The sequence below is a fragment of the Paralichthys olivaceus genome, chromosome 9 (assembly GCF_024713975.1).
Source record: "Paralichthys olivaceus isolate ysfri-2021 chromosome 9, ASM2471397v2, whole genome shotgun sequence".
Taxonomy (NCBI): domain Eukaryota; kingdom Metazoa; phylum Chordata; class Actinopteri; order Pleuronectiformes; family Paralichthyidae; genus Paralichthys; species Paralichthys olivaceus.
Window position 1 is genome coordinate 26,183,115 of NC_091101.1, and position 13,396 is coordinate 26,196,510.

Here is a 13,396-nt window from a genome sequence, read left to right on the forward strand (position 1 = left end):
CCCTGACCTGCTTAAATCGTCCAATGGCGGCGCAGACGTGTATATCTCTGCCTCTTGACTCGCTCTTTAAAGGAGCATGTCGCAAGGTTTTTTTTATTTTGAGCGACTGAACCTTTTAAAAAATCCAGACATCAGATTTTCTACCTTCCAGGCAGCTGCTTGTCACTTTATTTCACCTTGATTACGTTATAAATAATTAAATTACTGTTTAAACTCACTTCAACTTCCTTTACTTGCTTTTTTAGATTCTTCTTAAACTTTTTGCTTGTATAAATTATTTTTGAAGCTTTCAACATCTTTCATGACCTTCATTAGCAGATGAGGAAGCTGTTCCCGACTCTCCTGAGTCGATTTGCAAGTGGACCTTGAGTTAAGGTTTTTTTTTCCTCTTTAAATATTCATGACTAAATTAGCAGCAGCCAAAGTTGAAAGCTCCATTAAAAGCTTGTAAGTGGAGTTAGGTTAAAGAGTTTTTTATTCAAATTAAATATTTCTTCGATTAAAGATGCAGAAACAAAAGTTAAAGTCAACAATAAACACCGTGATGTATAATTTATTTAGTTTAACACTCAAAAACTCAACGAATCTGCTTCATCAGGACGACGTGGGCGTGGATTCATCAGATCTGTTCGATAAATCACAACAGAAAAACAGATTTGGATTCAAAGACGTTGAAATATCTCGTCTGAAAAAAGAAACCTGCTCTTATTTGGCAGATTTAGGCGGATTGTGTTCACGAGATAAAGGTTTTCTTGGCCTTTTCATTGGCTGATGCTCTAACGTTGATTGACGGATCAGACAATTGTAAAAAATCCATCACATTGTTTTTGTCCCTTTTTCAGAAGAAGCATCTCCTCGTGTCTCGAGCTCGATAGAGACCAGATCATTTTCTGACATCGTTCGTGATTAATTCCCCAAACAAGACGATGAAAACGTTAAATATTTAGTTGACAGCCCAAATGCAGAGTCCACGCTGAACTACCAAATAATTATAATGTAATTTAGTCAACAATGAAGCAGACAGGACGTTAACCATGATAGATTGTCCCTCTGCAGAAAGTCTGAAAGCTGTTTGTTGAGGAATAAACTAAAAAGACTCCCAGAAGAAAAGAAACTGACGGTTTGATTTGATTTACAATCGGAGCAGAAGAGAAATTAGAGGTTTGCTCAAACTTGCAGAGACTCTGGTCTGATGAAGAAACCAGTGAGTCTCAGTTTATATTTGCTGTACTTTGGACCTGGAGAGCAGCCAGCGCAGCTCGAGCTTCATCACAGCGACACCACGCTCCAGCAGCTCGAGCTGCTCAATGCACAATTCTCCGAAGCTGTCAATAATTCACCGCTGTTTGGTGATGTCCGCGACTCAAAGCCACGACCGGAGGAAAGGAAATCAATGGGCAGCAGAAATGATAATTTCACTTTAATGCTTTCTTTAACCTCGACCTCTCTGACCTGGCTCAGTGGCTTCCACGGTCACCCCGGGTGCCGTCGACAGTCTGTCACACTGTGATCCTGAGCAGGCAGGAAACCAGATATTTATTATGTGACAGCACCGTGAGCCGGAGTCTGTGAAAAGAACGTCCCTCAAACACTCTGCCGACCGTTTAACCTTTTCAGCGCTGACTTCCTCCTCAAATTTTCATTTAAATGCTTAATTTTCCCACAATGACAGCGTCACGTTCTCTGTTTCACCTTGTTGCAGCACTTCAGTTCATTTTTTATTAAAATGGAGGCTACATTGCAGAAAATGAAAATATTAAAGACACTAACATTTTCCCAAAGTCCATCCGGCCGCACAGTATTTGGTGTCTTAAATGAGGTGGTGGAAATTACAGAACTACAGAAGATACTTGTTTTCATTAATGACGGTTATTATCAGGTTTATTAATTAATCATGACCAGATAGTCCCACAGGGGGCGTCCTCATGTGTAACATGTTGTCCAAGAAACAAAAAGACAAACTATTAAATTTACAGTAATAAAAGACAAATATCATTGAATCATATTTGTTCATTTAGCACAAAAGCTAAAAGGTTTTGGTTTGTGAAAACCTCGGAAATAGACTAACAAGATATGTCATCATAATTATTAAGCTTTAAATGTTCTGCATCACCTAGGCTAACAGTTTCCCTATGTTTCCTGTCTTTATGCTAAGCTAAGCTAACCAGACGGTGGCTGTATCTCCTCATCAAATTCTTGGCAGAAAAAAAGCAAATAAGTGTAATTAAAGTATTCCTTTAACAGAAATTGGCACGGTCACTTCAGTTTATAGTAGAGTTCTGTGTCCTTGGCCCAAATAACATGAGTTTTATTGTTTGTGTAAATAAGCCCAGAATACCCCCCCCCCCCCCCCTCACTGGCAGGTTCGTGTTTTTCAAGAAACCAATATTTTTAGGACCTAAATGTTAGGAGATGATTTTGCTGAGTGGAAACGTGGCTCGGATCCAGTTCTGCTTTAAAGGAGTAAAATGGCCTTAAAATATAAAAACCCTCATCACATTAATGTAAGTCCCAGGTGAAGGAAAAGCTGAACCAGCAGCACCTGGGACATTTAAATCAGCTGTTCAACAACGAGTTCATTGGAAACTACACGCCGACCTACATTTCCTCACAGCAGCCGAGCCGTTGAATGAACGCAATTAAAAAGTATTAGATGTGTAGATAGAACGGCGTCGTAATGAGTACATCCTAAGTGACATTCTGCTGACTGCTCGTACCACCTAATTGACTAATTACCTCCATTTACCTTCGGTGTGGGCGTGTGAAGCCGGATCGTGGCCGATGCTACTCTGTCCTCTGCGGCGTCCTAATGGACCCCGAGGAGCCGGGGCCTTTTTAATAAAGGGAGGAACATCACCATTCACTGATCCGCCCGCCGGTGACCCACTGCATGGCCATTACATGTTGCTGTGTGGGTGTTTTTACTCTCGCTTTGAACGTCTGTTATGTTTCACACACGGCAGAGAACACGGTGTCGTGGGGCTGCATTGGTCATGCTTGTGACTGAAATAATATTAAACAGTCAAATAGATTTAACCGAGGATGTTCAGGCTGCTTCTAAAACATCAATTTTGACTTTGCATTGACAGGAATCGGTCAAATAAGTTTAAAAAGTATGATGCACGTGTATTAGTTTTGATGATTTCTCAGAGGAACCCGGACAAAGTTACGTCGGAGGTTTCTGTCTTTAAATCTCCAGAACCAAGTCACTGAGAATTCTTCTTTCTTTCACACAACATGTTCTGAGATAAATTCATGATTGCAGCCAGAAGGTGTTAAGATGTGAGAAGGTAACCGTCTCTTTTTGCCCCTGTAGGTCAGAGCCAATGATGCAGACACTGGCATCAATGGACAGATTGACTACAGCCTTCATCAGGCGTCTGAGACCGTTCAGAGGCTTCTGCGCATTGACCGTTCCACTGGCATCATATACGTCAAAGGTCAAGTGGACCGTGAGGAAGAGAACTTCCTCAAGTTCTTTGTGGTTGCAAAAGATCGTGGGCCCAACTCCAAGAGCTCCAAGGTCCTGGTGACCATCAACGTCAAGGATCACAATGACAACGCACCAGCGATCGAGATTCGTGGTATTGGCTTGGTGACGCACCAAGATGGTGTGGCGAACATCTCTGAGGACATGCCCATCGGTACCCCAGTGGCGTTGGTCCAGGTGTCAGACCGTGACGAGGGGGAAAATGCTGTGGTTACATGTGTAGTTGCTGGGGATGTCCCATTCCAGCTCCGACCTGCAAGTGAGTCATCCAACGATCGGAAGAGGAAGTACTTCCTGCAGACAACTACCCCACTGGATTATGAGCGTGTAAAGGATTACAGAATTGAAATTGTCGCTGTGGATTCTGGGAACCCAGCCCTGTCCAGCACCAACTCCCTCAAAGTCCAGGTCACTGACGTGAACGACAACACGCCAATCTTTTCCCCTGCGATGCTCGAGGTGTACTTTCCAGAGGGAAACCAGCCAGGTGATGTGGTGCTGAATGTCGCGGCAACGGATGCAGACAGTGGCACAAACGCAGAACTGGCCTATAACATCATTGAGCACTCAGCCACCAGGCTGTTTGAGATTGACTCCAACACAGGTGAGCTTCGTGTGAAGAACCTGTTGGATCGAGAGGATACCGAGCGTTATGAGTTCCGTGTGGCAGCGGCAGACAAAGGTGTCCCAAGCAAAACCGGCACTGCTACATTGGTGATTAATGTCCTGGACCGTAATGACAATGACCCCAAATTTATGCTGAGTGGTTACAGCTTCTCTGTCAATGAGAACATGCCTCCGCTCAATCCTGTTGGCGTGGTGACTGTCACCGATGCTGATAAAGGTGAAAACGCCAGAGTAAGGCTGTTTGTGGAACCGGACAATGGCAAGTTTGTCATCCAGAATGGCACAGGAACCATCCTGTCCAGCATCTCCTTTGACCGTGAGAAGGAGAGCACCTACACCTTTCGTCTGAAAGCCGTGGATGCAGGTGAACCTCCTCGATCTTCTTACGTAGGTGTGACCATCAATGTCCTGGATGAGAATGATAATGCCCCCTATGTCACCAAACCAGCCAACTCCTCCTACACTTACTTGAAACCTGTCACTCAACCAGACACCCGTGTGGAGGTGGTAGAGGCTGAGGATATTGACTCTGGACCCAATGCTGAGCTGGTCTACACCATCACGGGCGGAAACCCGTTTGACCTGTTCCACATCTCGCCCAGCAGCGGGGAGATAACGCTGGTGAAGGAATTAACCGGCAAACACAATGGACTGCACCGACTTGTCGTAAGGGTCAGTGACAAAGGCAAACCCCCACGCCACACCACTGCCCTGGTCCACGTGTTTGTCAACGATACCAGGTCCAATGTTTCTGTCATTGAGGCGCTGGTCGGACACAGCCTCTACACCTCTCTAGACACGGACATTGCTGGGGATCCCAACTACGCCCTTGTTCAGCGCAGCAACATCTTGTATGGCAGTCTGGCAGGTATCGCTGGTGTGATTATGGTCATTGTAGCTGTGGTGGTTATTAGACACCGGCTGCAGAAGGAAACCAAGAGCGGCTATCAGGCCGGCAAGAAAGAGAGCAAGGACCTGTATGCTCCAAAGCAGGGACCCAAAAATGGCAAAGGGAAAAAGAGCAAAAAGGGTAAAGCTCCAAAACCTGCCAAGCCACTGGAGGAGGACGAGGAGGCAAGCCTGCAGAAAGGCCTCAAGTTCAATCTCATTAACGACAGTGTCAACGACAGTCCCAGAATCCACCTGCCCCTTAACTACCCCCCAGGAAGCCCTGATCTGGGGCGACACTATCGCTCCAATTCCCCCCTACCCTCTATCCAACTGCAGCCACAGTCGCCTTCCGCCTCCAAGAAGCACCAGGCTGTTCAGGACCTCCCTGCCACCAACACCTTTGTGGGAACAGGGGACAACAACTCCACAGGCTCCGACCAATATTCGGATTACAGCTACAAGGCCAACCCGCCCAAATACAGCAACAAACAGGTAGGAGACTACGCCAACACTTCAATGTACAACAGGGACATCTATTGGACCAACCGGGTGTGGTAGTCATGCTGGGACTTATTTGGCGCAGCCAATATTCTTCCACCAAAGTTGCACTGATTCCCCTGCACAGCACCCACCTCCAAACCGCCATTTCCCCTTTTTTATTTGGTTTGATTTTTGTTCACCATTTCTGTTCTATTTTGGTTTTCACCACCACATGGATGCCACAGTATTCACACCATGAAGGATTACATCAAGGATAGACCAAATATGGGCTTTCCGATATTTACCAGCTGATATTTGAGTGGAATTTGGAAACCAGAGCCTCCTCAATGAACTTTACTGATCCAGAACACGAGGGTGGTTTCTACTGACCGAGGTGTCAGTTAATGCAGTGTTAAAACCTTCTGGTTTATATTTTCTTAATAAAGTAGAGTTTCTTAAAAAGATAAACTGCACAAAGATGCAAAACCCTGAATAAAGGGTTCACTGCTGATATCGGAAATCCCATACGGGTCTATCCTCAGCTTCTATATGTTTATCCTTTGTTTTATTTGTCTTTGATTTCACCTTTTCATGTTTTACCTGTGTTCACCTTTTCACGGTGGGTTAAATGAAGTAGCTTCTGAGATTCTCCTTTTTTTATGAGTCACAAATGTTTTGAATCTGGAGTTTCTTTGTACAGCCATTGAAAGGTTCACACTGACAACCTCATTTAGTCTGAATGTGTTTTTCTTTTCCTCCTTTATTTTTTTTTTCCTGGAGCGCTGGCTCAAAGTCTAAAGCCGCTCTTTACGGCCTGATCAGCTCGTTGAAGTGTGACAAAGAGTGACTGTGAATTCCTGAGGTTTTTTTTTTTTTGTACCCGTTTTTATTGTTTCTTGGCTTTGTTTGCCCAGGAACCAGACTGAGCGGCACTTTAGAGTGTTTCCATCCAGTTCAGAACAATTTAAGGTAATTTCAGCTCATTCATGGAGCCAAGCGGTGAAGAGAGAAATAAAGAAAGGGAATGAGAAGGTGTAGGACGAGGGTGAAGTAAAAAAAACACGATGAAGGAAAAGGTACACTAAGACTAAACACAACCATTTCTTAACCTCTGCTCCTCCTGTCAGTTCAGCTGAAATACGACTTAATTTTGCCGTGTTCCCAATCACCGGGGCTGAAAAGTCAATTGTTTGCACAGATTAATGGCAGGTAATTTTCCAGGCGCCTGCCTTTTTACCCAGAGTGCCTTGCTCTATTCTATTTAATGTACAAAAAAAAGGGGGGGGGGGGGGGGGGGGGGTGTTGGAGATGGGGGCCATTAACTGCGTGATCGTGACAAGCTTTCACGCCACGTCGACTCTTTTTTGTGGCTTCACGTTGATGGACTCGGCCGTGAAAATGAAACTGTCATGTGCACTGTGAAATCCATGGAGACAATCACGTTGAGGTGTGGTAGCCATGTTGGGACTGTACATATATGTGAACGACATGTCAAGTACTTTATTTTGTTTGTGCTTTTCCATCTGCTGTTTATGTTGCAACGTTACCGTGTTGTGTGTGTGTGTGTGTTTATTAACAAGGACATTTCATTGTTCTCCTGCATATTTAAAACTTCATTCATCTAAATACCTGAACCAAAGACTTTCACACACACACACACACACACACACAGCTGCGTATTCATTCCCATCATTATCATCCAGTTTATGTGAAGCTGACGTTCAGACTGTTTCCCTGTTCGGGTGGTTCTGCAGAGTTCACCCTGGTGTTAGCAGCTTGCTAACGCTCCTGCTGGGTTAATGTTTAGCCTTTTAACACTGAAACCCGCAGGCGTCACATTTCACTCTAGTCGGATTTAAAAGCCCCTTGGCCTCATATCAACTCTGCTCCATCACGCACATGCTTATCCATGTACTCCCTCTCCGGGGGAAGTTATTGTACAGTGTTCTGTTTTGTTGTTGTTTTTTTTACAGCTAAAAGCAGATTTTATTTCAATAAACATGTTGCTTGAATGTTAACGTGGCGCTCTCTGTGCTTTCACTGGGTGTTTGAGGTGGGTGGTGTTAACAGTGGCATGGTCACAGTGTTTCATTTCCATTTCCATCCCCCACCATGTTTACTGCATGAATGTTGTTTTATTGCATCGCAGTCGACGTGGGATTAATCACGAATCAAAGACGACACGATTACAGATTACACAGGAAACTGAGAAACAAGGAATCGTGAAAAACGCTTTAAAGAATCATGAGATAATAAAGTTTTATTATTTATTCAAGACTCAGTAGTTTGAGGGCAGTTAGGAATTCATTTCATTTAAATGTTGCATGGTAAGTAAAACCAGTTCTGCGATTATTACTGGATCGTGTTCTATTGACTTAAATGAGGAACGTAGTTGTTTTGAATGTGGTTTAAATGCTGAAGTGTTGATGAGGCCGAGACAGAGCAGCTCCACGTTCAAGAAGAAAGACATGAAAGTGGACAGTTTAGACTTTCCCCTGAATCCTGAAGTCTTATTTTGACGTTTAAGTTTCAAATACAGGACGGACAGAGACACTGGGGGACGTGGAGAGAGTCAAGTGTATTTATAACATTTCATATTAAAAGCACAGAGTCAATGTGCTTCAAGATAAAAACATCTTCAATCTGTGAAAAATAAGAATACACATTTTTGAATAAACAAGGTAGATAAAAACCAAAAAACAATTAATATTTAAGATGGAAAACTATAAACATATAATTATTTAAAAGGAAAAAATATTGATTCAGCAATAAATAAAATAAATGGGTGCTCTTTAAACACACCCTGATTAAAGCTTGTGGAAAAAACACGTGAACTTTTTAAATACAAACTGTAGCAGAGTTAACAGAACCGTGTTCGCAGCTTCCATTAAAAGGTGATAACTGAAAGTCGTTGAAGTCAAGCAGCGCCTGAGGCATAAAGAACAGCATCATCAGCAGAGAACCGAACATTGACGTATTGATTATGTCATTCATGTAAAACGAACGAACAGACCCGGGACTGACGACGTTCAGACGCCATCAGCGACAACAGTCTGAGAGTGGAACCACTCGAGCGTGACTTCAGCTCGACCCGTGCGGAGCAGTTTGTGGGAGAGGATTTTACGATCACAAATGCGTTGGAGGGATCGATAAAGAAGTGGGCAGAACAAAATTGTTTTTTATCAAATGACTGAACCTGCAGCAGTTTCTGTGCTGTGGCCCTCGGGGGACGGGGTGGAGGGGGGGGGGTGGAGCGGAGGGACCGGACTGCTGCTGTGTCTTCACTGAGTCAATAAAGGTGCAGTTCAACATTAACCAGTGACTACGTCTGAATCTAAATCAGAACAGATCAGTCAAAGCAAACATTACTCAGACTCACACGTGAATCAATGACAATAAAACATCTTCCAGGTAGAAATATTAAACCATAATTAATTACACATTAAAGTGAAGAGGTGAATCAATCAATAATTCAACTATTCAATAATCAATGAAGAACGTTATGTATCCTCTCGCACGTTGGTAAAAACTCTACAAATCACGTGATGCTCAGTGTCACAGAGAAATCTACATGAAAAGTGTTCATGGATAAAACATACGTGATTTTACACAGTGAATGATTTATGAGCATCTGTCGATGGATGACAGTGAATCAACGTCTCCGACCTCGCTCGGCACAAAAGACTCAGGAGCCGTTTATCAACTGATTTTATCAACATGCAGTTTTCATTCAAAACTGAAATTTACCAGAAAGAGGAATCGTCAAGTGATTTAGTTTCTGCAGCTGAGCTTTTAAAATAAAATATATAAATGTGGAGCGGAGAACGTCATGACGGCAGCAGGAGACGTTTAAATTCAGCGGCCGAACTGAAGCAGAAAGAATTCAGAACCAACACAAAGAATTCAGATGTAAAAGTTACAAACTGATTTTATCCCAACAATCGCTCTCAGTCCAAAACTGAGTTAAATATTATCGTAAATACGTCTTCTCTCCCAGACAGAGGACACATCACCTGTCCGAGTCTGTCTCTTTAAAATCACAGAGCTGCCGACCTGTTGGCATGTGCACACACACACACACACACACACACACACACACACACACAGGCGTGCAGTGAGATCATAACGACACAGAGCAGGTGCTGAACCTGCCGGGGTCAAAGGTTAAATATCACTCAGGATCAGTTATTAGCAGGCAAGAGTGAAGAGGTCAAAGGTTAATGAGGTCACAGCCCCCCCCCCCCCCGTCTGGACTCCACATTAACAGTCCAGTAACGCACTTTGAGCTTTTACGTGGACCAACTCCACTGTCTCTATGGTAACACAAAGACCTGTGTGTGTGTGTGTGTGTGTGTGTGTGTGTGTGTGTGCGCTGACTCATAGCACTGACCAACCCTTCCCCTTCTCCTCCCTCCCCCCCAACAATCCAGCACAATCCCTCCTTCTATGGAGAGCTTTGCCCTTTAAATGAAGAAGTGTGTCTGTGGGTGTGTGTGAGTGCGTCTCTGGTGTGTGTCTGTGGGTGTGTGTGTGTGTGCGTCTCTGTGTGTGTGTGTGTGTGTGTGTGTGTGCAAGCCCTGACTTGACTGTTTCTCTCTCTAACAAACCGTCTTGTCGATTGTAACCGACTGATTTTCATATTTCCATGTAAACAATTGGATAAAGGTCATTTTTTAGTTTTAGTCGCGTCATTAAAGACAATTTCTCGACGTTTATGTTCCTTTGAAGAGTTTTAAGGTCAGATTCTTGGACGTGAGCCGACATCGATGGTGATGTTGATGTACGAGGTTTGGGAAGAAAGTGTAAACACCTGCAACAGGTTGTGAATATTCTTCTGAAGCTCTTCAGGTTTCTCCTCATCGGACTGAGGACGAGGGATCTCAAGTATTTCTAAATAAGCTCATCTCCAGATACTTGGGATCAGATTCAGTTTGTGTTTTGTGAATAATACAATATCCTAAGAAATCTGTTATAATAAAGTAAGTAACATTATAATTAAGTTATAAAGTTGAATAAAATACTGTTAAGTTAAATTTAACAAGTTTAAAAAGTGTAATAAATTACAGATATAATAATGTTATATAAAATATTAAAATAAAAATATTGTAGTTGTAAAGTTTTAAGCACCAAATTATTGTTATGAAAAAGTTGAACAAGGTAAAGTACAAGTAATAAAGACACAAGAGCAGCAACAGCAAGAATGTTTCCATCTCACTGTGTTAATGTTCACATTAAACACTTTCAGTCCATCACATGCGTCTGCGTGCAGTTTACACACAACTTCCTGTCTCTCTCTGTTCCTGCAGCTGATCTTTAAACTGAATCTGCTGTTTTTTTTTAAAACAGCTTCATCAAGGTGGAAATTCCCTCGTTTGATGTTTCAGGTTGTTTCACTGTGAACGAGGTCAGGACCACATGAAGACGAGGTTCCGAGTTTCACCTGCGTTTTGATTTGTGAAAGTTTGGACCCCAAATAATCATTTGCCTCAAGAAATTCAACCTTTAGGTCAAAGCATTCACCGTCCATCAACAGGAGCTGCCTCATCTCCTTTGTGGTGGAAATTTATCTCGAGATGTGAAAGAAGGTGTCTGTATAGTTTCGAATCGTCCGTCTGCACGTACGCCAGGCAGTTCCTCTTATGCGCAACACAATTGTGTTTCTATATGAGTTATTGTTGAACACAGCACACATAAATCTACACTAGGTAAAGTAAGTAAAAGATCGTGTCAACCATCACCCCCCGTCTTTATACGAACACACTGTTCTTCTGATGAAACTCGATCTGACGCGCAGCGCCACCGTTGAGTCAGAAATCTAATTTTCTACGATAATTGTGATTTTACGAGCAAATAACAGCAAAATGAATGTTGTTCCCATCGACCTCAGATGTACTTCGAGTTTACTGCTAATTAGCAAATGATGATCGTGGTAATTACCAAACATTAACATGCTTACAGTGTCGTTGAGGTGGTTTTAAAATGCAGATGTTGGCGTTAGCTCGGCTGTGGACTCTCCGCTGTCTCACTGACGTTAAAAAGAAATTTTCTCCGCTCGACTTGAACATGAATAAAGATAAAGAGAGAAATGAAAGTTAACTTGGTCTGGTAATTTCCTCACAATGGTTATGTGCTAAAGCTGAAGTTCATCAGAGGATCTCTGTGTTTCTGTCTTACTGAACATTTTCACTTTCTTCAGATTGTGTTACATGAAGTGTGTACATTTTGTGTCATTAGTCGGAGCCTACTGTCGAACGAGATGATGTGTGAGTAACTTAAAGCAACAGGAGGTAGACAACAGACATGTGTGTGTGTGTGTGTGTGTGTGTGTGTGTGTGTGTGTGTGTGTGTTCACAGGTCACAACAGGTATGATAAGAGATGGAGATACGTAACTGCACTGGTGAAGGTCGTGGGGAAGGGGGGGGGGGGGATGGGAAATACCTTGTCACAAAGGGGCCTTTGTTACACACGTGCACACACACACACACACACAGAGGCCCATGTTATTTTTCCTAGAACACACACATTCCTAAACATGGACATCAGTCAGCAGAACTTAATCCTGTGTGTGTGTGTGTGTGTGTGTGTGTGTGTGTGCGTGTATACGTGCTGATGGGCGGGGCTTGTCAGACAGGTGATTACATCCAGTCGAAATGTGAAAACACCTCAGACTGAGTGAACTGGAATCACAAGTGTGTTTCTGTTGAACGACAGTCTGACGTTCTGCAGAATCAGAAACGAGCTCCTGGTTCCTGGAACTGTCTCGTGGGAGATCTGTGGATCAGAGTAGAGCCGCCATCTTTGTTTTCTGTGGAAAATGAAAACAGGAAGCTGACACACTGCTGTCATCGATCGGATACATGAGCCAGATGTAATTTCTCTAAATGTAAATTATAAATAATCATAATAATTGATCCGGTTTTGCAAAGTATGAATGTTAGGTTTGTTGTTTTTTCATGTGTCTCTGAAAAGAAGCTAAACCAAACTTCTGATTGCGTGAAGAACCACATTCTCAGAGATGAAGAACAAAACAAATCTGTGTGAATCATGAACTCTTCTCTTTCATTCAGACGTAGCAGTTTATTTTAGCCGATCTATTGAGAACCTTGAGAACCGTGGAAGGAACTCCTATTCAGCCTCTCTCTCCATCTCTGTCTGTCTCCATCTATCTCGGTCGCCCCCTCAGGGCTGTGATTGTGTTTGAGCCACTGAGACGACTCAATACAAGGATTGGTGTGTGTGTGTGTGTGTGTGTGTGTGTGTGTGTGTGTGTGTGTGTGTGTGTGTGTGCGTGTGTTTGTGTGTGTGTGTTTTATGTGGAGCCAAAAATCCGAAACTCAAGAAACATAATTTTGGTCGGCGTGCAAGCATGTGTGCGTGTTTGTTGTCTTGCCACCTGTTCCTACAACACAAGCGAAGTGGAACGGAATCCTGCCTCAGGCTTCACACACACACACACACACATACACACACACACACACACACACACACACACACACACTAAGAAGAAAGGAACAGGCGACAGTAAATCCAGGCACAGGGAGGAGGAGGAGGAGGAGGAGGAGGAGGAAGGGTTTGGTGAAGAGGAAAAAATGATGATGAGGAGGAGGAGGGATAAAGGGAAGAATAAAACAACACACACATGCACACTGTACACACGCACACTTTACACACGCTCTGAATGTCAGCATGTACAGTATGTTACCTGCGTGTGTGTGTGTGTTTGAAACAGCCTGGGTAGCAGGTGGTAGGACTCACAAGAGGAGTAGGTCGCTGCCCTTCATCACACACACACACACACACACACACTTACCTGTAGGCAGGGTCAGAGGTCAGATGCTGTACAGCTGCTCCGTGCTGAACTCTGTCTGGAAGAAGACACACACACACACATTGTTATCATCCGTCCA

The 13,396-nt window shown here is 43.4% G+C and overlaps 1 protein-coding gene across 7 annotated transcripts in view; it reads left to right on the forward strand.

Annotated features, from left to right (window-relative positions):
• LOC109644972 (protocadherin-1-like) overlaps window positions 1-13,396 on the forward strand; it is a 434,528-nt gene that overhangs the window by 290,658 nt on the left and 130,474 nt on the right. For all 7 annotated transcript variants that reach the window (XM_069531946.1, XM_069531944.1, XM_069531947.1 and 4 more), the window contains exon 3: window positions 3,317-5,500. In XM_069531946.1, coding sequence (XP_069388047.1) covers window positions 3,317-5,500 — 2,184 coding nt within the window. The remainder of the gene's footprint in view (window positions 1-3,316; window positions 5,501-13,396) is intronic.